This window comes from Mercenaria mercenaria, chromosome 19 (assembly GCF_021730395.1).
Source record: "Mercenaria mercenaria strain notata chromosome 19, MADL_Memer_1, whole genome shotgun sequence".
Taxonomy (NCBI): Eukaryota; Metazoa; Mollusca; class Bivalvia; order Venerida; family Veneridae; genus Mercenaria; species Mercenaria mercenaria.
In genome coordinates, this window is record NC_069379.1 from 43,143,252 (window position 1) to 43,169,281 (window position 26,030).

The 26,030-nt window shown below is 33.3% G+C and overlaps 2 protein-coding genes across 8 annotated transcripts in view; one reads left to right on the plus strand and one right to left on the minus strand.

Annotated features, from left to right (window-relative positions):
- Positions 1-26,030, minus strand: part of LOC123542122 (coronin-1B-like) — a 204,828-nt gene that overhangs the window by 3,113 nt on the left and 175,685 nt on the right. For 6 of the 7 annotated variants that reach the window (XM_053531837.1, XM_053531839.1, XM_053531841.1 and 3 more), the window contains one exon: positions 18,890-25,529. In XM_053531837.1, the coding sequence (XP_053387812.1) occupies positions 25,389-25,529 (141 nt within the window). In that variant the 3' untranslated portion in view covers positions 18,890-25,388. Of the gene's footprint in view, positions 1-18,889; positions 25,530-26,030 lie in introns of those variants that run through there. The other variant, XR_008368703.1, reaches the window with a different exon arrangement.
- On the plus strand, positions 6,452-8,472 carry LOC123542795 (complement C1q and tumor necrosis factor-related protein 9-like). Its single transcript, XM_045328799.2, has 2 exons — positions 6,452-6,787; positions 7,444-8,472. Exons 1-2 carry the CDS (start codon positions 6,454-6,456, stop codon positions 7,863-7,865), a joined length of 756 nt encoding a protein of 251 aa, XP_045184734.2. The 5' UTR covers positions 6,452-6,453; the 3' UTR covers positions 7,866-8,472.

Below are 26,030 nucleotides of genomic sequence, written 5' to 3' on the forward strand. Positions count from 1 at the left end.
GAGTTCATGGCTACATTTTTCAGTCCTAGCTTGCCCAAGATCCATCTTAAAACAAACAAGAGGACCATGATGGTCCTGAATCGCTCACCTGTCCCAACATGACCCAGTTTTGAACTAAGTATGACGTCGTTTTTTTCCCTATTATTTGACATAGTGACCTAGTTTTTGAGCTCATGTGACCCAGTTTTGAACCTGATCTAGATATCATAAAGATGAACATTCAGACCAACTTTCATACAGATCCCATGAAAAATATGGCCTCTAGAGAGGTCACAGGGTTTTTTCATTATTTGCCCTATTGACCTAGTTATTGATGGCACGTGACCCAGTTTCAAACTTGATCTAGATATTATCAAGGTGAACATTCTGACCAATTTTCATGAAGATCCATTCAAAAGTATGGCCTCTAGAGAGGTCACAAGGTTTTTCTATTTTTAGACCTAATGACCTAGTTTTTGATCGCAGCTGACCCAGTTTGAAACTTGACCTAGATATCATCAAGGTGAACATTCAGACCAATTTTCATGAAGATCTTGTGAAAAATATGGCCTCTAGAGAGGTCACAAGGTTTTTCTATTTTTAGACCTACTGACCTTGTTTTTAACCACAGTTGACCCAGTTTCGAACTTGGGCTAGATATCATCAGGATGAACATTCAGACCAACCTTCATACAGATCCCATGAAAAATATGGCCTCTAGAGAGGTCACAAGGTTTCTTTATTATTTGACCTATTGACCTAGTTATTGATGGCACGTGACCCAGTTTCGAACCTGACCTAGACATCATCAAGGTGAACATTCTGACCAATTTTCATGAAGATCCATTCATAAGTATGACCTCTAGAGAGGTCACAAGGTTTTTCTATTTTTAGACCTATTGACCTAGTTTTTGACCGCAGCTGACCCAGTTTCGAACCTGACCTAGACATCATCAAGATGAACATTCAGACCAACTTTCATACAGATCCCATGAAAAATATGGCCACTAGAGAGGTCACAATGTTTTTCTATTATTTGACCTACTGACCTAGTTTTTGATGGCACGTGACCCAGTTTCGAACTTGACCTAGATATCATCAAGATGAACATTCAGACCAAATTTCATACAGATCCCATGAAAAATATGGCCTCTAGAGAGGTCACAAGGTTTTTCTATTATTTGACCTACTGACCTAGTTTTTGAAGGCACGTGACCCAGTTTCGAACTAGCTAGATATCATCAAGGTGAACATTCTGACCAATTTTCATGAAGATCTTGTGAAAAATATGGCCTCTAGAGAGGTCACAAGGTTTTTCTATTTTTAGACCTACTGACCTAGTTTTTGACCACACGTGACCCAGTTTCGAACTTGACCTAGATATCATCAAGATGAACATTCTGACCAACTTTCATAAAGATCCCATGAAAAATGTGACCTCTAGAGAGGTCACAAGCAAAAGTTTACGCACGGACGCACGGACGGACGCACGGACGACGGACGCTGCGCGATCACAAAAGCTCACACTGTCACTTTGTGACATGTGAGCTAAAAATATCAAAAAATAACAGAACAATTTCAATAATATATAAATAAATAGAATCGAACAGCCAACAAAGCAAAATAAAATTTTCTTTCTATTGTGCTAAAACTAACAACCTTGTAATAAAATGAATAACATAAGAGGTAGAGAACACAAAAATAACCGATATGAAGTTTTATCTTTTTCTTGACAAGATAAAAACTAAAACGGGGTATTTAAAAAATTTAATCTACTTTCAAAAAATACTTTGCTCTATTCAATGGTCTAAAGTTTCCTATTTTGTGTTAAATCTTTCTCTGGAAACAACTTTAATTAAATTTTCAGACAAGGAGAAAAAAAAAGCAGAAAATCTACAGTTCACGTTGTAACATCATGTTAAAACAAGAGCTGTCCGTAAGACAGCCAAGCTCGACTATTCGAAATATTGTCCCAGAAGCAGGAAAATATTACCCAAAAAGGTTAAATATCAAAAGAGTTTTAAGTTCAAAAGGGGGCCTAATTTGACAAAAATGCATATCAGTTATAGGACTTGCTGCTATCAACTAGTTTTATAACCCGAAGGCACATGTGAAGTTTCAATTCAATATCTGCATTAGTTTTGGAGATAGACACTCGCATGTAAAACTTTAAGTCCAAAAGGGGGCATAATTTGCCCAAAATACATGCCAGAGTTATGGGACTTGACCCAGTGAGGTTGGTAGTTGATCTAGAAAAAGAAAAAATAAGTTTCAAATCTATATGCCTTTTAGTAATAGCTGTATGTACTTGCACGCAAAACTTTAACCAGAATTTGCTAAGTCCAAAAGGGGGCATTATTTGGCCAAAATGAAGGTCAGAGTTATGGAACTTGCTGCTATCAACTAGTTTTATAATCCCGAAGACACATGTGAAGTTTCAAATCAATATCTGCATTAGTTTTGGAGATAGTAACTTCCATGTAAAACTTTAACCAAAATTTTCTAAGTCCAAAAGGGGGCAAAATTTGCTCAAAATACATGCCAGAGTTATGGGACTTGACCCAGTGAGGTTGGTAATTGATCTAGAAAAAGAAAAAATAAGTTTCAAATCTATATGCCTTTTAAAAACAGCTGTATGTACTTGCACGTAAAACTTTAACCAGAATTTGCTAAGTCCAAAAGGGGGCATTATTTGGCCAAAATGAAGGTCAGAGTTATGGGACTTGCTGCTATCAACTAGTTTTATAACCCCGAAGACACATGTGAAGTTTCAAATCAATATCTGCATTAGTTTTGGAGATAGTAACTTGCATGTAAAACTTTAACCAAAATTTTCTAAGTCCAAAAGGGGGCATAATTTGCTCAAAATACATGTCAGAGTTATGGGACTTGACCCAGAGAGGTTGGTAATTGACCTAGAAAAAGAAAAAATAAGTTTCAAAGCTATATGCCTTTAATTGATGGCTGTATGTACTTGCATGCAAAAACTTAACCAAGGTGTGACGCCGACGCCGACGCCGACGCCGACGCCAGGGTGAGTAGAATAGCTAGGCTATTCTTCGAATAGTCGAGCTAATAACAAAAATGGATGTCAAAACATTATATACAAAACAAAAAGGATGGTTTTGAAAAAAAAAAAAAAAAAAAAAGAAAATAGAACAGATCTGGTGGGAAAAAATATTGGTTCATTTCAAACAACCCTGAATTAATAAATTAGTTGAATGTACGAGGAAACAGGGACATACAAATTCTTGCACATAAAAAATTGCTTTCTTTTATAATTGTAAAAATAAAAAAGTACTGGTTTGAAGACAAATGTACAATTAGCCTGAGCATGCTAGAAAAAACTTAGACTAATACACAGGACTGAGATATTGAATGTAATACACAACAACATATGAGCCGTGCCATGACAAAACCAACATAGTGGGTGTGCGACCAGCATGGATCCAGACCAGCCTGCGCATCCGCGCAGTCTGGTCAGGCTCCATGCTGTTCGCTTTTAAAGCCGATTGGAATTGGAGAAACTGTTGGCGAACAGCATGGATCCTGACCAGACTGCGCGGATGCGCAGGCTGGTCTGGATCCATGCTGGTCGGAAAGCCACTATGTTGGTTTTCCCATGGCACGGCTCATATCTATGAACTTAATTTACACAGAATAATATAAAAAGTCAGACTTTTTGGCTCTGATTAATATAACACTTCTATACAATAAACCCTCCTTCAATAACAATTCCATGGATCTAGTTCACAGAGTCTGGGACTCTACATAAAAATGATGTAAGTTATACAAACCCTGCATATATGAAATGAACAATTTCATGTTGGATAACAGTCTTTCACATAACAGGACAATGTAAACCTTTAACCCCTTGTATCTTTACTAATTTCAAGAATTGTTCAAATCATGGTAAAAGGGCTAGAAGCGGCACCTAACAAATACATAATACATTTGAGACAGATCTATAAAATCAAGCAGTTACTACACAAGTACACTATTCTCGGACAGATTGAGATTTCGTATATTTAGCATGAACGAAGGCATTGTGCAGTCCATGCAAACACTGATAGCTTATTAGCTGCATACAAGTGCTTGACCTGATAAACAGTGTCGATGTTGGGATAAGGAAACAGTAGATATGTGCACTAACCTAGCTCCTTACCGATCATCGGTTTCCCACAGCGGCGCTCATACAGGTAGCTCATTTGTTTTTGGGGGGTTTAACGTCGCACCGACATGGTCACAGGGCCACATGAAGACTTTCTAGCTTTGATGGTGGAGGAAGACCCCAGGTGCCCCGCCGTGCATTATTTTATCACAGGCAGGCACCTGAGCAGAACCACCGACCTTCCGTAAGCCAGCTGGATGGCTTCCCTATATAGAGATTTCAACGCCCTGAAAGAGGCTAGAACTCACGGAGTCCCCAAATATAGGTTACTCAACCTTTTTTATGCAAACAGTAAACAGCCAATTAAACACAAAACGTAATATTAATATAACTTAAATAAAAATTGGACTTTTAAGCAAATACTGTTGGTTACAGATCAATTTAAACATGTTAAAAAGCTACGAGCAAATGAAACACATAAAAATGCCAAAGTTTATGCAATTACAAAAATGCCAATGAATAAAGCAGATGAAAAGTATATTCTATGAAAATGATCAGACATATTTAAACAATTTTAAAACACTGAACAATTAGTAATAAGTAGCACTATGTAAGTGGCTATGACAACAAACTTTTAAAAATAATTTTCAGTTTTTAAACATCAGTTCATAATTTATTTTCTGCTTTTCTACAGTCAACAATCGTAATTTTATGTATTCTATCTCTTAGTTGGTTTAATTACTTTTTATACTTAACTAATTAATACTTAATGAATACGAATGTAATAAAAGATATCAAACATTAAGAAAATCTTAAAATGGCAAGATAAAGTGAAACAAAAATGTGGAACTGTTTCAGTTTCACATATTGAGGGTTCAACGCAATAAGGGCATATCTACATATCTACATATAATAATTATATGTAGATACGCCCTTATTGCGTTGAACCCTCGATATGTGTATTCTATTATCAGTTTAAATGTGATGCAAATAGAACATTATAATATACATTTCACTAGCAGTTTGTGCCATTAAATAATACTTTAACGATATAAGATAGGATAAAACACTATATTGTAAACTCTGAATAAGCTTTTTAACATTATATTATTTTACCATTTTACTTCAAAACATATACAACTTTCAACTTAGTAGATGTGTGTTTTTTTTATAAATATGAATTTCATAAAAAAGAAATGAACAGTCTATTTTTGAGACAGATTTTAATCTGCTAGCTTAGGTAAAATGCCTTTAAGGGGTAACAAATTAAAATCGTGAACTAAAATTTATATCCTTAACATTAACATAGAAACAATATTTCTAATAAAACTGGCAGGATTAATTAAAATAAGTATGTTATTTCTTAAACTGGCCACAGTAAGATAAACAAATTCTGTATGCAAAAATTGTCTTTTTCCTATTTTTCACATGTTTTTTGCGAGTTTACACATCGCGAGATCCTAAGCAACCGAAGTAAAGATTTTCGCGCATGCGCACTCTACACAGGGCTTAAAGACATGACCGCACAATGTAAAATACGTTAAAGTTATAATGCATTTTAATGTAATCGATTAAAAATGAGTCTGTATTATAAAAGATTACCACCGCAACACAAAGGAAATATATGCAAATCCACAACTGCCTTGCTCAAAATGAGATACTTCAACTAATGTGCATTATAACTAGTCGAGAAATTGATATTTTCCATGAATTTAAAAAGTTTATGTTTGATTTCCTAACATGATCTGACAGAACTTACAACCTGTCGCAATTAGCTTTCATTATACTAGTAATATCATTTCAAGTTGAAATTAAAAGTTAAAAGTTTAATTAGGAGAAGTAGAAGTATGGATATTAAAATTTTGAAAACTGAAGATTTTCGACAATAGGTTACAGATTTATTCCAACTGAAGTACCCTCCCCTACCCCACACGCACATCTATAAAGTCTCCCACAGTTCCCTATGTAATATTCAACAAACACGGATAAAGTCCCGCCTTTGATTTTGTATCCAATTATATCCAAATGGAGATCAATTCTATTTCGTATTCAAAAGGGTGATTATCATTTTAGAATTGTTATTTTTTATTTCCATTGATTCTTTAAATTTTTAATTTAACAATATCCAAGTGGTGAACATAGTGACAGCAGCGGTAAAATTTAATAGAGAGTGGGCGGGTAGCGGGGAGGGGTGTTTTACACTTAGTAAACATTCTTTATCTGTTGTTAGACGATTATTTTTTTTATTTTTGCGGAATACAAGTGCATTATAATTATTCTATTAATTGAAGGTTAATGACTTCTGCGCACGATACATTTTCGATTATATCAAGAATATGGAAATGATCCAGCATATTAACATTATGTTGCGGTTTATGTTAATTAGAAACATGACATTATTTCATACTTTGTCCGTGTTTGTGCTTAGTGCTTTTATATTTTCGGACGCAACCACGAACGAACCGATATGCTCAAAATTTCAATATGAGGAACAACTACTAGGAAAGATGGTTCGATTTGAAGCTAAAATGGAAAAGTGGGACGAAGACCTAAGACGATTTGAGGAAACTATGTTGTCTATTTTAGACCGTCGTAGACAGGAAATGAAAAAGTCACTCGATCAGCAGAATGAACAACTTGAAAAGGTTTCCAAGGAAAACAAGAAAATACAGGAAACTCTTAGATCTCATACAACAGGTAGGAATGTTATTACGTGATTATAGTAACTTTATCATTAATACTTGCACAATTAAGTGTCGCCAGCCCGGTTAGGTAGAGCTTTGATCTACGGAACTCGGGGTCGCGAGGTCGATCCTCGGGCGGGGCGTATATTCTCCGTGAGTATTTGATAAACGACATTGTGTTTGAAATCATCAGTCCTCCACCTCTGATTCATGTGGGGAAGTTGGCAGTTACTTGCGGAGAACAGGTTTGTACTGGTACAGAATCCAGGAACACTGGTTAGGCTAACTGCCCGCCGTTACATGACTGAAATATACTGTTGAAAAACGGCGTTAAACCCAAAACAAACAAACGAACAATTAAGTGCCAAATCAAACTTAGGAAAAAAACAAACATAAACGTTTTTCCGATTGGCCTGAATAGACATCACATATTTTGCTCCTTCATTTTCATTAATAAACTTCACACACCTTGGAAGTTAATAGTATCATACCTATACATTTAAGTAATATTTATCAAGATTTATAACCCTTCAAGGAACAAATTTCGTAATTTCTGACGTATATATTTAACAGATATTATATGAAAGATAATAGATTTGTATGTTCAATAATCAAATTATTAATCGTATCTACAAATTTCTAATAAAGTTTCATTTATTATTATTATAGAGAGATCCGACGCCCCTATGATATCATTCAATGCATACACAGCAACAGGCGGGAGCTATCCTGAGAATGGGGTCATCAAATTTCCTCATGTTATTTTAAATGAAGGAGAAGGGTATAACGCGACGACTGGATATTTTACGGCCTCACTTTCCGGCCTGTATCTGTTTACAGCGCACGCATGTCACCAACCAAACAAGTATATGGTCTTCTCCATTGTCAAAGGAAACAGCACAATTGCACTTAGTACAGTATATGAAAACTCTAGCGTCACGTGCGGTACGGCTGTTGCACCAGTCAAACTGGAAGTGGGTGATAAAGTGTGTGTACAGTCACCGTACACCGCCAGCCAGATGTTTACTAACATACACAGATGGCCGTCGTTCACTGGTGTTTTATTGCATGGCATCCAACGAAAAGCATGAAACACAATTAATGAAGTGCAATGTACCTAATAGTATGTGATTTAACACAATGACTTTTCGTCTGTCCTTGTTTACTAATATACACAGATGGCCGTCGCTCAATGGTGTTTTATTGCATGGCATCCAAAGAAAAACATGAAACACAATTAATGAAGTGCAATGTACCTAATAGTATGTGATTTAACACGATGACATTAAACGGTCACATGCATTACACTTTCATACAACTCTGTCCTTCGTTATAACTCTTCTGCAATTGTATTGTGTCCTGATGCTGTATTATAAGCTTCATTAAACTTAATGGTCTGCATACATTTGTGAAATTAAACCTCTTTTGAAGCGACAAGACAACGTAACATATGTAATATTTTACGTACCAGTATAACTTTATGCTTCTCTTTATCTTGTTATACATTTATTTTGTAAAAGTAATTTGCATATAAGCTAGTTGAGAATACTTTCACTAATGTCGGCAGTGGTTGTGGTCCCATCCAGAAACTTGTATAGAAAATATACATTTATGAATTTATGGAATATATACAATAAAATATGTTTTAACTAAATTATACAGTTTTCTGGACTTTGGTCCTTAAAGGAATTGATGTAATGTTTTCTTAAATCACAATTTTGTCACTTTACGAGTGTGATATACCGCTGAATCTATAATACAGTCAAACTTCGTTGCTAAAGCACGAGGAGACCGGAAAAATATTGTTCCAGTTATCAGCAGTTCGAGCCGTCGACACTCGCATTATAGGACCTGGCGATGAGTTTGAGCAAGGGGTTGTGTCCGAATTATCGGAGTTCGAGAGAACGAAGTTTATATGTATTCGCTATGGGTAAGGTCTAGTAATATTTACAAAAAGAAACACACGGATTCAATACTCTCGTGAATATTAAAAATGATTAACTACAAAAGTATAAAGAATAAGGAAACATAAGTCTTTGACGACGCAAAATTACACACCAAACTGACATATAAGTGTCGCAAAATTCAATAATTAACATAACAAATGACGTTAATACAAATGTAATTTTACTCTGTATACGATAATGCAATTAAGAAACAACTCCAACAAAGTAGATATTTTCTTACCTATGGACAGTATTAAAGTTACCAGGAGCACTTCACTCTATTTAGATAAGATTTTTAAATGTCCCGAGTAGCGTGATGTGCTCTATATGGGTTTGTTTGTATAGTGAATATTACAAAAAGAGGAAATGATGCCCTGAACACTCCGATTTAACCTGGGCCATTTAACCTTATTTTTTTTTTGGTTGGGTTTAACTTCACATATATATAATTGTAGGCCATGTAGTAACTTTCAAACGACAGCGGAGGGTGACACCAGTTGCTCCTCCATGCAGTATTAAATTACAAAAAGGCAACGGGACAGAATCACCGACTTTCCGCTGGCCAGCTATATGTATTCCTGCAACCTATGCAAGGTTTTGATTTTGTTTTATTTGGGTTTAACGCCGTTTTTCAACAGTATTTCAGTAATACAACCTAACCAGTGTTCCTGGATTCTGTACCAGTACAAACCTGTTCTCCGCAAGTAACTGCCAACTTCCCCACATGAATCAGAGGTGGGGGACTAATGATTTCAGACACAATGTCGTTTATCAAATAGTCACGGAGAACATACGCCCCGCCCGAGGCAAGGTTTTGAATACACGGCGGTAGGGGCAAGTGATTCGAAGTCAGCGACATTAACCACTCGGCAACGGAGTTCCCTATGGACCTCAAACATATGCCATATCATGTAAATGAAATCTTACAATTCTGTTTAGTACGAAAAACATTCATCATATTAGAGGTAGTCAAGCAGAACAACTTGCATAATCTTGAGAGGATGCTTAAGACCAAGTTTGGCGACCATTTTGAGCGCATTTTCGAGTGGAATTGTAATTGTTGGAATGTAGTCTACACGAAACACGACGATTGTAACGATGGCAAGCTTTGAACATCAAAATATATGGGTTATGAAGCAATTCCATCGGGTAAAAAGTGCATCAAAACTTGCTGAAATCTGGACGTGATCGACAAAGTGGATACCGATTTTAGTAGGCTCTCTCTCCATTTACTTTGCATAGTTAATGTAAAAATAATTCAATTGTAAAACACTGAAATGAAAAAAGAAGTCTTGTTTTGATATCTGTCCTCTGGCCTGCTTCGTCGGACCCTTAAGGGTGTTTCTCTTGTTGCTCTGTCTTCTGAAAAGACATCGAGTACATATTGTTTTGGTTCTTAAGGTTTGCTTTTTATATATTTAAAAACAACATACCCAGATATCTAAGCCAATTTGCTGGCTTATTGGCGAAATTGTCTCCCTTGAATGTATCGATTAGCCATTATTGGTCAATTTACGCCTATTGAAATATAGAAGGAGAAAAATTTTAACACATCAAATGACATCAAAAGCATCATCTGACAATATTTATTAAGTTATTGAAGTAATCTGCAATATTTGCACTTTCTTTCAATATCATTTTTAATAAAATAAAATATGATCTTCTTGCTTCCCTATGCGTTTGAAATAAGTAACTAATTTTGATCCAGAGTCCCATTGATTTCTGTAGGAAATGACAGATTTTAAGCTTTACATGGTTTTTTAGAATGATTTATTTTTATATTTATAATCGGCTCACAACATTTATTAAGTTATTGAAATAAACTAGACAAGTTAATCTTTCTTTCAATGAGTTTATTTTTAAATTATTTTTATGTCTTCTTGCTTCCCTAAACGTTTGAATATCACTGATTTAAAATCGCGACTTTGGCGAATTGCAGCGGAAACCCTGGATTTTACTAATTTGGAAAATTTTGCCCGTCACAGTACACGTGTACTGATGACACCGGATAAACTGAATTAGATAGACATGTGTGTCAATCTAATTCCGTGTTTAATGTCATTACTTTGTCAGATTAAATAAAAATAAAGTTATTTTAATTTACATGTTTAAATAAAAAAAATATTCCATTTCTTAATTCATTTAATACTATTTTCACAACTAGAATTATTTATTGCATTAAAACATAACATAAAGTTGATTAACATATAGAACTTCATGTTCATAGTTAAACTTGAATATTGTACATGTAAACATAACAAGTCCATTGGGTCGGGTGTAAATTTCATGTTTCTTGTTTGTAAGTATTATAATAGTGTTGTTAAAATTTCTTATCTTATCTTTTTGTAACGATTATAGACAGACAGACAGACAGATAGATTTCTTTATTACTACCCAAGTATACATTTACATATACAATATGGGGATTTTCTAATAACGTTATTCATGACAGTATATATCCAGTAGTAAACTTAAAGATAGATGCACAAGTTTAAACAATATCAAATTCAAGCGTTAATGATGTTATATATGATCAAAATTTGATACAGATGGGTGGGGAATTCATATATTTCTGATCAAATATTCAATGTATTAAAGTTACATATTAAGATATTAAGACGTCATTATCAACTATAGAGAAAGAAAGGAAAAGAAATTTGGTGTTTATTGCAGCAAGCATATTGAAGTTTCAACATTCTAAAATACGTTTGAGATGGTCATTTGTCAAACAAGATGACTTTATTCAGTTTGTTTGTTTGTTCTGGGTTTAACGCCGTTTTTCAACAGTATTTCAGTCATGTAGCGGCGGGCAGTTAACCTAACCAGTGTTCCTGGGTTCTGTACCAGTACAAACCTGTTCTCCACAAGTAACTGCCAACTTCCCCACAAGAATTACCAGAGGTGGAGGACGAATGATGTCAGACACAATGTCTTTTATCAAGTCGTCACGGAGAACATACGTCCCGCCCGGGGATCGAACTCTCGACCCCGCGATCCGTAGACCAACGCTCTCCCTACTGAGCTAAGCGGGCGGGTTGACTTTATTCAGATTACATGCATGAGTTGACTTGAATAAAAATATACATGTATATGTATGTTTACATTTAGGACTATTTTTTTTCTCATAATATAAAGTAGTGCTAAGTCAATAAGGTTATTAAGAGATGTTACGCTATTATTGCATAAGATGAATTGACGATAATTGATTAATGGTCATTGATTATGTGATTCTAATAAAATGCCATAATGATATAAAAGAAGCGCATGATGAATCATTGTCTTGTGGATTTATATTTTTATTGGATTATTACACGTGCTTTTTCGGTAAGTGTAATTGCAGATTTATTGTTTATTTTAATTGTTGTAAAATACTCTAGAATTTTGCCAAAACTACACGAATGAATTTGCATAAGTTTACTAGATCTCTCTCATTTATCGAAATCATAATCTTTGCAAATGCAATATCGTTAACCAAATGCTGACATATTTCTGTTTATTACCGTTACTAATCCGAAAATGTTTTTAATGACTCTCAATTTGGTTTTCGCGATGGCCGCTCTACAGCTGATGCTATTTTTCTTTTACATACTATCATACAAAAAGTGTTAGCAAAGAAATCAAAGTTATGGTGTATTTTTATCGATTACCAAAGAGCTTTTGATACTGTTAACAGAGATGCGCTCTGGATGAAGTTAATTCAAGCCGGTATCAGCTGTAAAATGACCAACATGATCAAAAGTATATATAATAATGTACAGTCCTGTGTTAAAATGTCAAGCACTATGGAGTTATCTAACTTTTTCGATGTCACAATTGGATTAAAACAAGGGGAACCGTTATCTCCCCCTCTATTTATTTCATTCATCAATGATATTACTGAAAACCTGAAATGACAGAAAAAGATTTTAGCTTTTATCATGTATTTGATATTATTTGCAGATGATATAGTTTTATTTACAACAGACCCAAAAAGAAGGCTACGGGACCAATACATTCAAGAATGGAATCATGATATTACTATTATGCCTAAATTATATTATTACTGTAAATTTAAAAAGGTGTTCGAATTTGAAGAATATCTCAACACTATTGTCAATGATAATCTGAGAAAAAGTTACACTTGTTTTAGATTAAGCTCTCACCATTTGGAAATAGAACGTGGAAGATTTAACGGAACTGATAGAGAAAATAGATTATGTAAACTATGTAACCAAAATGTTATTGAAACTGAGTACCATTTTATGTTGTGCTGTAATAGATATGAACAATTAAGAAAGAAATATTTGGGAACCATTACCTGGCCTAGTATACAGAAATTTAATAATTTAATGTCAACGAAAAGTAAAAGGAAAATACTGAATATAGCAAAATTTATCGAAGAGTCTATGTCTTAAAGAAAAACTACATTGAAAGTTTATTTGTTTCTTAATATTATGCACTTGCATTTGTGTTGTATAATCGTGCAATTGTATTATATACTGTGTCTGTTTTATAGTCTATTGTATGACTATATTACAGTGTGTCTTTGCCATAATTTTTTTATGAATGTAAATGGCCAAAGGCAATTTTATTGTCGATATGCCAATAAATCTGAAACCTGAAAACTAATTGGATTAGTATCTGTTTGTCTGACATGCCCCGCGGCCTAAAGGGACAATTATTACGGCTCTTGCATAAACACTTTAAAGTTAAAATCTAAATTATGGATATGGAATTATAAATTTTGATAATTTATCTTACCGTTCAAAATCCAAATTCACATTATTGTAAAGTAAAATGCATTTATAGGCCATGGATCCATAAAATTTAAAAACTGTTTTACATTGAAAAGACAAATTTTCAAGAAGACATGAAATACACATATATTTCGCCCTCATAAAAATATTTTAAAAATTAAAGAGACTATCCTCCAGATCGTTCGGCAACAAGAAAAAATACTTTTATAGATATCTGGAAATAAATGCCATATTTCTTAAGTAGGCTTTAAAACATAATTACTGACAAACTATATATTACAGAAATACTTGAGAATTTGCTGTCTTTCTACTTTATATGATGAAAATCGAAAAGCGATTGTAACGCGTTACTCAAGGTAAACTGTCTCGATTATAAAAAAATCTATATTTTGAAGTCATAATTCACTTATTCCGCTATAGCGCTATTGGTTTCGACGAAATATTTTAGACACAAAAACACATCTTCTACTACTAAATCTAGTATCAACAAACTTCAATTTGAGAGAAAGATTATTTTTAGCCAAATCTGGAGGTCAGTGCCTTTAAATACATATTTTAAAAATACGTTGAGTAATGGGACTTATATGCTTCTTGACAATTTTTAAAGGAATTCCAGATTATCATTCAAAATCACCAATTTGAAGAAATAAGAATGTTATGTATATCAGGTAATAACCATGTGCGTCGATCTAATTCCGTCTTTGTCAAATTAGGTTAAAACTGTTATTTTAAATTACATGTTTTAATAAAAATATTTAAATTTCAAAAATTATTTTTTTAATTAATTAACTTTCAATTTATAATTCACATATATTTTGTCCTTAAAAGATATAATCAAATGATTAAATACATATCTAAAATGGGAATATCCTTCCCGACTCTCAATTTTGAAACAAAAACCCGATTCATCAATTTGAGGAATACACTGCAAATTGCCTCGGGCAAGGTATAAACGCCGCTTGTGTAAAAAGTTTCAGAATGTTGTCGCAATACCCCTAATTAACAAAACCAGAGTAAGGTCAAGATTATCAAGATAAGAGAGATTAACAAAAGTCGATACTCGCGTTAAGATGGTATAAAGGGAAACAATCAAATTTAACCGATCTGGCTTAATAATCAAGGGACAATACTCTTCAAAACACGGTCTCATTTTTGTGTTTATCATGCCATGCCTTTTTGTTTCCATTACGTGTGTTAGAGATTCACATGGCGGGGATAACTTTTGTTTACACTGTCCCGTACCGTATCTTCGGAACATGGTAGGAGTAAAAGTGAGGTTGAGTGCGCACCATAAACCGGTTTAAGCTCCCCAGTGCAGTTTTTGCCATTGACCGTTCCAAGGCGGTGCCCCAGTGTTCCTTTGTTTGTTCGTTTTGTCCTGTGTGTGTTTGTGAGTGGTGTACACACCTACGTGCTGTAGGTTTCGTTTTGCGGAGGCTGCGTTTTTTGGTACGTGGCATTTCCTGTTTGATATTTGTCTTTGTTTTTTGGTTACTGAACCTTCCAACAAAGATTCGCACCGACATAATGTAAGATCATACGGCGACCTTCCAGCTTTGATGAGAAATACAAGTATTTAGTACAAAATGAGTTGCAAATACTCTCTTTAATTAAACTGACTAAACGTAACAGCGTTAACTGCACTTAATGTATTTAGTTAAGTTTAGACCACAATTTGTACAGTGTAAGATAGGTTTTAATCTGTTTTAATCTATACTGGGAAGGAACTGACTGAATTGTTTAACAGATGAAGCTGTGAATTCAATTTAGTCAAGAAAGGCCTAAAGTGTCAAACAGTCACCTTTAAATATAGCTGTATTACACCTGTATTATCAAAACGATTTCCATGGTTTTATTGCGGAGATGTAGGTCACTGTGTTGTGTGTATGTTGTGGGGAGGGGTCTTAATTAAGAGCGGGAGCATAGCCAACACGGCCAAATATCATGCGAAAAATGCCAATGACAAGCGAAACTAGCTTTGGTTCGTAACCTTCCAACAATGATTGGTTGAAATTCCTATAGTTTTTTAGTGAAGAAAAATAATGTAATGGACGGACAGACTGACAGACATAATCAGTGCATCTACCCGCATATCGGAAGACGTTAAAGATTTGTACCGACTTACGTTCCAGTCAACATGAACAACTTGAAATATATCAAGAACATTTTTAAAACGTTTATTCTTCTAAAACCATCAACAGAGGCATTGAAGCTGCATAAATTTAAGGAGAAATTGTTGTTATACATACTAAAGGAAACAACGTTTATCTGAAAAACTACGAACAACTGACAAATTTACGTACAACTGACAAAAGTATGTAGAACTGACAAAAGTATGTGGAATTGACAAAAGTATGTGAAACTGACAAAACTTACGAATTTCTTGGGATGTTTTCTAACTCCCTGTGTTTTACTACACTATTTTTGTATTTTACATGCATATTTCCTGTATCTACATAGTCATAAGAAAATATTCCAAGCAACAATTAAAAAATTCTAATATGCCAAACAAAATATTTTAGCAAGGCTATAATAGGCTCGAGTGGTAAAATATTCATTTTATATAATACTTGTAAAAGTTAATTTATGACAAAAATAGCACTTTCACAAATATTAAGTTTCATGAATATGGGAAGCTGAGGAAAGTATCAAGAATAAATCCCTCCCAAATATTTCTGATTTTATACTATATAACTGAAAACATTCGAAGCTGCATTCGTTCATCTTTTTTTTGTAATAAAACACAAAGCACCAAAAGCAGGATATATTACAGAGCATTGCGTTTTAAACATTTATTCATTGTACGCTCAGGTGCAGATATTCTATGTGTTTTACAGCAGTTGAAGTTTTACAAAAATTCGAAAAAGACAAAATGAGCGTGCAGCACATATTTCAACACAACGCAAAACGTGCATCTTTCTTTTTCAAGACTAAATTTCCTGGATTAAGTTTTTCTAAAATCCTTAAGAAATGACATTTTTAATTTAGTTTTAAAACGGAATATATAATTATGTCCTGTAAGAACTACAACAATTATTTGGATCAATAGTGTATATTCGTTTGTTTGTTCTGGGTTTATCAACCGCATTTCAGTTATGTAACAGCGAGCAGTTAACTAACCTTACCAGAGTTCCTGGATTCTGTACCAGTACAAACCTGTTCTCCTTAACAGCAAACTTCCCAACATGCATGAATCAGATGTAGATGTGGTGGACAAATGATTTTTGACGCAGGACAGAGAACTTACGCGGTATGTAGTGTGGTCGGTGATGCTTAATGTTGTTGCTGTTGATACAATCTGTACAAATCTTATTTTCCATCCAAGGTAATTAATAAAAGTTCAAAAGCAGGCAAGACACTATTTTTGTATCAATATTAAATCACGCTTTTAATGGAGTTGAGAATGTTACAAATAGTGTTAATAATTTATAATGTGGTCTGGACTATCATTTATCAAAGTTCTAGATCAGAACAATAAACTTTTACGAGAATACAAAAAAAATAAAGATGTACAGTTTTACACCTATGCGGTCCACTTACTTTCATTGAAATCAGCACCCCACTGAAAAGCTGTCATTTCTATGACAAAATCTACGTTTCTGACATTTAAGTATTGTCATTTCCACAAGTAATGGCACAGAACTTGTCTGACTAAAATGTATTCTGAGGCAGATAAGGATTTGAGAACATGAGCAGCTTACTAAACTTAAATACATTAAAGATTGACAACATCTATTCTAATTCCCGATTGTAATATTTAACACAAACATATACAGACCTAAAGTATAAACTAGATCATTTCTTAATGTTTAACAAAACATATTTCTACAAGGTATACACATTAAGATAAATGAAACGAATTCTGAACACTTAACTGTATAACAGAATAACAGACAGGTTTTTTTTATACAGGAAATGTTAACTTGATATGACTTCATTTTGGAGCAAGCAATATACATGTACTGGGTTTTAAGTAACTCACTACACAATACATGTATTGGACTTTAAGTAACTCACTAGACAATACAAGTATTGGGTTTTAAGTAACTCGCAACACAAGACATGTATTGGTTTTAAAGTAACTCACTAGATAATTACAAGTATTGGGTTTTAAGTAACTCACTACACAAGACATGTATTGGTTTTAAAGTGACTCACTAGATAATACAAGTATTTGGTTTTAAGTAACTCGCTACACAAGACATGTATTGGTTTTAAAGTAAGACTACATAAAACATGTATCGGGTTTAAGGAGGTAGGTTACCTTGTTACAAGGGTAAATTCAAGTTAGTTTAACCGCAGCATTTGTTTGTATTTCGTGTAATATGGAGCTTTACCTGCTACAATCTCAATTTCGTTTGTCTTTGTCCCTTCAACTTCAATTTTTATCTAGGTTTGAAGAACATGACCCTCTAAAGATATTTCATATTAAAAGAAGAAGGAAAATACGGATATTTAACACTTTTCAGCGTATTTTAGTTTCATTGATATTCGTAGAAGTCTGCATAAATATTAATTTTCCTAGTATGCACGTTAGCTGTCTAATATAAGCTTTAAATGCATATGTCGCGGGGCTCGTGTTTCCATGGTAACGCATTTTCTAGAATTTTTAAACAACTATGTATAAAAATAGGGGTTTTCGACGGCCCAAGTGGCATTCTGTTAATGACTAACATGGAATATTTGGGAAATATTAGAAGCAAAATACCATGCACTTTACATAGTACCCTAGTTTTCTTAAAGTTTACAGTAACCATGGCAACATAGATGTTTAAAATAGCTTATATCTTACTTTTTGTCGTAATTTCTTATAAAAAAATATTGAATAAGATTATCTTTCTAGTTAGTGTAGCTTTAAAACATATTATTTCTAACGTAAGTTATATTTTCTTGTTATTTGCATTTATTCAAACCAATTTCACAGCTTAGAATACATACGGCAGTACCCCTCGCGTTGCATTTTTCATGGAAAAATCGTTCAGCATGCTGATATTATTCTTATGGATATTGTTGAAATGAAAATAAAAAGCCGAAGTTGTGTTTCTTAAATAGACCAGTGTCAACGCTTTTGAATTTTACATTTAGATACATAGGTCACGGGCTTCGTTTCCATGGTAACATCAATTAAATTTAAAGAACCACATTTTTCTACTAAAATTTGAACAGTTTTAGATCTTATTTTTAGTATATAAGTAACAAATTATCAACGGAACCTGAAAAATAGGTAATACAAATCAAACTGCTAGATTTTTTATTTGAAAATGGCCGTTACAAGTAACCTTTCATCCAACTATATTCCAAATAACATTGGTTACCATCATCCATTTTCTTACAATCCGCATAACGTTTCGATATAACTACATAAAAGAAGCAAAATATTGATGATTATTCAGAGCAAAAGATTCATAACAAATATTTCAGCAAATATTTGTTATTTGAAGATAGTTAAAATAAAGAAAATGCACAGAATTACGTACTTTCAAGATAAAAGCTATTAATTTTGCGCGGTAACTGACACGTAACGTCATGACGTCAATGACGTCATTTTAATGCAACATTGTTTTGAAGCGTTTCTGCGGCGATTGATTCATTATTTCTGCATTATTAAACCATAAAGTATCAGATCGGAGGCAGGTTCATGATTTGTTTTCAGGAGAATGAATATACAAACACATTTAATTTGTCGTAAACGTCGTCGTAAATCGTCACGTTAGCTTCCGGTTGGACATGCGCACATACAAATATGAAGGTAACCTACCTCCTTAAAGTAACTCACTAGATAATACCTGTATTGGGTTTAAAGTAACTCACTAGATAATACCTGTATTGGGTTTAAAGTAACTCACTAGACAAAGGAGATTTCGAGACTGAATCGAAGAGGAAGATCTCATCGCCTTTGTATCTTCTATGAGCCCGGTTGGTAAGAGGACTCTACATACAAAGCAGTGAATCTATACTCAAAGTGGTCCATGAACTCACTAAAACATTGTTAACACAATTTGCATGTTTAACAATTGGAGTATTGACGATGTTACTCACTACAGACCTGGAGCAGTATTCTGTGCATGTCCTGAAGTGATTACCAATCGGAGCGCGCACAACAAAGATACGCAAATCATTGCAAGTCCGCACACATTTAGTGTGTAATAGGCAAATTATACTGGACTAAAGATTAGGACTAGGATTACCGTGGTAACAAGACATATACATTAAAGATACCTATCATTCAAATCGCTTGAATCCGGTATACACCGGAATCTGTAATTTATCACAGGTGCTCCATGTCTTAATTTTAGTCACAGGCGATTATTAATGGGCCGTGTACATTAATTTTTGAAGATATTAGCATGCCTTTACCACCCCAACATTAAGCCAAGCTCTTTTTCTGACATTTTACATTCATACAATTCTAGAAAAAAAGTTCTCGTCATGAAAGAAAGCCAATTATAATATTTTCTCCAACTTTTGTAAGATTCTTCTAGATTTTATTTCCTTATAATTTCTGAATCTTTTCTAAATTCCCTATTCCCTTAATTTTCCCTAAAGGAATTTTTTATTTCGCTTTCTCTCCCATTTTCACGAGTTCATGGCCACATTATTCAGTCCTAGCTTGTCCCAGATCTATTTTAAAACATAAAAAATATATAAAAAAAATAACAGAACAATTTCAATAATATATAAATAAATAGAATCGAATAGCCAACAAAGCAAAATAAAATTTTCTTTCTATTGTGCTAAAACTAACAACCTTGTAATAAAATGAATAACATAAGAGGTAGAGAACACAAAAATAACCGATATGAAGTTTTATCTTTTTCTTGACAAGATAAAAACTAAAACGGGGTATTTAAAAAATTTAATCTACTTTCAAAAAATACTTTGCTCTATTCAATGGTCAAAAGTTTCCTATTTTGTGTTAAATCTTTCTCTGGAAACAACTTTAATTAAATTTTCAGACAAGGAGAAAAAAAAAGCAGAAAATCTACAATTCACATTGTTACATCATGTTAAAATAACAAAAACGGATGTCAAAACATTATATACAAAACAAAAAGGATGGTTTTGAAACAAAAAAAAAGAAAATAGAACAGATCTGGTGGGAAAAAATATTGGTTCATTTCAAACAACCCTGAATTAATAAATTAGTTGAACGTACGAGGAAACAGGGACATACAAATTCTTGCACATAAAAAATTGCTTTCTTTTATAATTGTAAAAATAAAAAAAGTACTGGTTTGAAGGCAAATGTACAATTAGCCTGAGCATGCTAGAAAAAACTTATACTAATACACAGGACTGAGATAATTGAATGTATTACACAACAACATATCTATGAACTTAATTTACACAGAATAATATAAAAAGTCAGACTTTTTGGCTCTGATTAATATAACACTTCTATACAATAAACCCTCCTTCAATAACAATTACATGGATCTAGTTCACAGAGTCTGGGACTCTACATAAAAATGATGTAAGTTATATGAACCCTGCATATATGAAATGAACAATTTCATGTTGAATAATAGTCTTTCGCATAACAGGACAATGTGAACCTTTAACCCCTTGTATCTTTACTAATTTCAAGAATTGTTCAAATCATGGTAAAAGGGCTAGAAGCGTAACCTAACAAATACATAATACATTTGAGACAGATCTATAAAATCAAGCAGTTACTACACAAGTACACTATTCTCGGACAGATTGAGATTTCGTGTATTTAGCATGAACGAAGGCATTGTGTAGTCCATGCAAACACTGATAGCTTATTAGCTGCATACAAGTGCTTGACCTGATAAACAGTGTCGATGTTGGGATAAGGAAACAGTAGATATGTGCACTAACCTAGCTCCTTACCGATCATCGGCTTCCCACAGCGGCGCTCATATAGGTAGCTCATTTGTTTTTGTTTTTATTGGGTTTAACGTCGCACCGACATGGTCACAGGGTCACATGGAGACTTTCCAGCTTTGATGGTGGAGAAAGACCCCAGGTGCCCCGCCGTGCGTTATTTTATCACAGGCAGGCACCTGAGCAGAACCACCGACCTTCCGTAAGCCAGCTGGATGGCTTCCCTATATAGAGATTTCAACGCCCTGAAAGAGGCTAGAACCCACAGAGTCCCAAAATATAGGTTACGCAACCTTCTTTATGCAAACATTAAACAGTCAATTAAACACAAAAAGTAATATTAATATAACTTAAATAAAATTTGGACTTTTAAGCAAATACTGTTGGTTACAGATCAATTTAAACATGTTAAAAAGCTACGAGCAAATGAAACACATAAAAATGCCAATGTTTATGCAATTACAAAAATGCCAATGAATAAAGCAGATGAAAAGTATATTCTATGAAAATGACCAGACATGTTTAAACAATTTTAAAACACTGAACAATTAGTAATAAGTAGCGCTATGTAAGTGGCTATGACAACAAACTTTTAAAAATAATTTTCTGTTTTTAAACATCAGTTCATAATTTATTTTCGGCTTTTCTACAGTCAACAAATGTAATTTTATGTACCTTATGTCTTAGTTGGTTTAATTGCTTTTTATACTTAACTAATTAATACTTAAAGAATACGAATGTAATAAAAGTTATCAAACATTAAGAAAATCTTAAAATAGCAAGATAAAGAGTTTCAGTCTCACATAGTTGTATTCTATTACCAGTTTAAATGTGATGCAAGTGCAACATTATTATATACATTTCACTAGCAGTTTGTGACATTAAATAATACTTTAACAATATAAGATAGGATAAAACACTATATTGTAAACTCTGAATAAGCTTTGTAACATAATATTATTTTACCATTTTACTTCAAAACATATACAACTTTCAATTTAGTAGATGTGTGTTTTTTTATAAATATGAATTTCATAAAAAAGAAATGAACAGTCTATTTTTGAGACAGATTTTAATCTGCTAGCTTAGGAAAAATGCCTTTAAGGGATAACAAATTAAAATCGTGAACTAAAATTAATATCCATCAATATCCTTAACATTAACATAGAAACAATATTTCTAATAAAACCGGGCAGGATTAATTAAAATAAGTATTTTATTTCTTAAACTGACCACAGTAAGATAAACAAAGTCTGTCTGCAAAAAATGTCTTTTTCCTATTTTTCACATGTTTTTGCGAGTTTAAATATCTCATATATTCACTATCATAGCAAGATTTAGTTTGATCTTCTAGTAACAATTACTTGCAAACAAAATGGAGTTTCCTCACAAAATAGTTCTTAACATTTTACAGCAGTCTACACTCTAACCTTTGTATAGACATTACATTTTCAACGTATAGAAACGAAGTATCCATTACCGGATAAAAAAATTCAAACATACTAGTAATTGCCTTAATTTTTTTGTACACACATGGTTACAAATTGGTCAAGGTACTCATATTTGAACAAAAATTGCAAAGGGAGGCGATTATGACTGTATAAGAATTATCTGACAGATGAAACAATTTCAATAACATGTATATAAATACATAGATATCCTACAGATCACAACAAATTTTTTCCGGGACACAAAAAAAGGAATAACATATACAAAACACCATATCTTGGACCCAAAGTGATATAAAATGTACAATAATGTTATCTTTTTAAAGAGCTAGAATATAGCTTGCTTGTTGTTTTTTTTTTGTGCCAGATGGAAGCCAGAAATGGAATACACATTGCTCCTTTCCAGCTCAATAATGAAGGCGAATTATGCAGGAAAATATCTTTTTGGGAGACCCGTTTCCATTTGGTCACTTTTCAATAAGACTTATTGTTTTCTGTTACCTGCTTCAGATTTGAAACGAAAGGAGAAGCTGGAAGCCATGCACCTCATGTTTTTTTTTGAAAATGTTCAGAGTTCTAGCTAGTCTGTATGGTAAAATCGAACTGTAATAGTCTTACCGAGGCAAGAAAGCATTATCTTTAACTTATTTTGTTTTTGGGTTTACTGCCATTTGTCAACACTATTTCAGGTATGTAACAGCGGGCAGTTCACCTAACCAGTGTTTCTAGATTCTGTACCAGTAGAGTATTGTTCTCTACAAGTAACTGCCATCAATTTAGAATACATTATATATTCATAGAATGACACAATATTGACAGAAAACAAACCTTTTAATGTGTAAGATATTATTCTTATGTGCAAATGTGCTAATCGTTAACTTACGAAGTGGAATATCATGTTATCACCGAGACCAAGAAATGAAGCCTTCACATCTGTATAGAAGAATGTGCAAGAGGTAGCTAACATATTCAGTTTGTGGAATGTGTACTGAGAATAAAGTTGAAGATAAAGTTCCAATTATTTTAACAATACTACATCATCAATACAAAAAAAATAAAAAACAAAACATTATAAAATTGCAAGACTCTTGAAGCAAAGGCTGTAGAACATTATTCAGTTGATGGAATGTGTAGATCTATATAGAAGTTCAAATTAGCGCATTTAAAATAAAGCTGAAAATAAAAGTGTTTTAACAATAATACTTTAACAATAGTACTTTTTTTAAAAAATACAGCAACAAGGGGACTAACATATTCAGTTTGTGAAATTTATGCTCAAATATACAGATCAAGAATCTTATAATAAAGTTTAGGATAAAACAATAGCAATTTTCTATAACAATGATACATCTACAGACCATGCAGGTTAACTACATACATTGTCGAACCATTGAACAGAAAGAGGCATCTTTACCGCAGCGCAAACGAATGTCAACTGCATTGGCATTAAAAAGTAAATAACTTTTTTCATTGACATTAAGAAGAAATTAACCACTTTTTCCAGTTTCATTAAAAAAGTTAACCGCTTCTTCCATTGACATTAAGAAGAGCTTAAACCACTTCTTCCATTGATGTTATACCTTTTGCACTGATGTAAAGATTTGTTTTTTTGTTTGTTTTGGGTTTAACACCGTGAACCACTTTTTACACTAACATTAGGAAGTTTACTATCTATTACTCTTATGAGGCAGAGGCTAAAGAACATTGTTTACTGGAATCAACAATTCTGGAATGCATAAAGCTTAACACTATGTGGTAAAAAAAGAAAAATGTGGAATGACTCGATTATGTACCAGAATGTGTTGAAGTTAAACTTGGAAATTACTATGAAATATGTTGGTCAAAACATATGTTTTTCATCCATTATATGGAATTTTCTGGAATATCATGATAACATTTACATAAAAATAAGAGCTGTCTGTTGATAGTGTGCTCAACTATTTGAAGAACTGATGTATGGACTGAAAATTATTTCAAAGTCGTAAAAGGGACACAATTCAGCCAAAATACTGAACAGAGTTATGTACTCTGGCCTACAGCTAGAGACTGTTACAATAAACAAGTGATAAAAGTTTCAAAGACATATGTCAAACAGTTTATACAAAATATGAACTGGCGTGAAAAACTTAATGAAAATTTGTAATTTGAAAGCGGCAAAATTCAGACAAAATCCTTGATGGAATTATGTATTCTTGCCTAAATGTGGACATGGTGATGGTACACAAGTGTTGAAAGTTTCAAAGCTACATGTATATGTCAAAAGGTGATGTCAAAATGTGGACCTTAACCAGGATAGCTCTCCTTGATCTTCGAAAAGTCGAGATTAAACCTTTGTAGCAAAATTCATCATGAGCTTTTGTCAATTATATTTTCGCATTTTAGATGCTTAATGAGCAAGTATAAACAGGCTTATAGATCGCAACAGTCTTGCATAATAACATAAACAGATGGCTCACTTGAAATGTTACATGCCTTTTTCAAGATATTTTGACCCTTTTCATACACATTTTTATGACTGCATACTCTGTAACAAACTCAAAACAACCAGCGAATATTTCACCAGATTCTCACTAATAAAACAAATACATTTCAGAGTTGGGGGTTTTCTCAAAGCACTGAAATAACATTCCCTATCAACAATGACTTTCGTCATGTTGGGGTTTTCTCAAAAGGATAGCTTCATCTTCCAACTGTCGAATTCTTTTGTCTTTCAACGCCAGCTGCTCCTTTAATGCCTTTATCTCCTGTGCCTGCTGGAAGTACGCTTTCCGCAACTGGAAACAAATAAAATATTAATCAAGCACAATCAACTCCATATAATTCTTCTGTCATATAATTTTGACCTATACATTTACATTTAAGAGCAACATTTAATTTATAATAATTCATGTAGTTCACAGTTTTTCCCTCTAAAATCAATCTCCATTAGAAGGAAGTAGACCCCATGGCAAAACAGTTATAGTTTTTTACCCAATTCTTAACTCAAATTTTCGAAATTATTGTAATTTGTTTTTGTTTTTTTTTGGTTTTTTTTGCTGTTTTGCCATAGTTTTGCTTTTTGTACATTTACTTTGATTTTGTAACTATAGTTACAAATCAAATATACAGTTACCCTCTTATTAAAAATTGCAAACATTACACACAAATAACATTACTGTTACATTACTGTAACAGTATCTTTCAATTTTTCCATGGAAATATGATTTACCAGACCATTCTCTCAAATTTCACCAGTGTGGGCAGTATTCGCGATACGACAAAAAGGTGTGACTGTT

Bases quoted from the DNA above. Each gene is read 5' to 3' on its own strand.
- LOC123542795 (XM_045328799.2), top strand. From the start codon at position 6,454: ATGTTGCGGTTTATGTTAATTAGAAACATGACATTATTTCATACTTTG. The intron at 6,788-7,443 runs GTAGGAATGTTA...TTATTATTATAG, and splicing joins TCTTAGATCTCATACAACAG to AGAGATCCGACGCCCCTATG.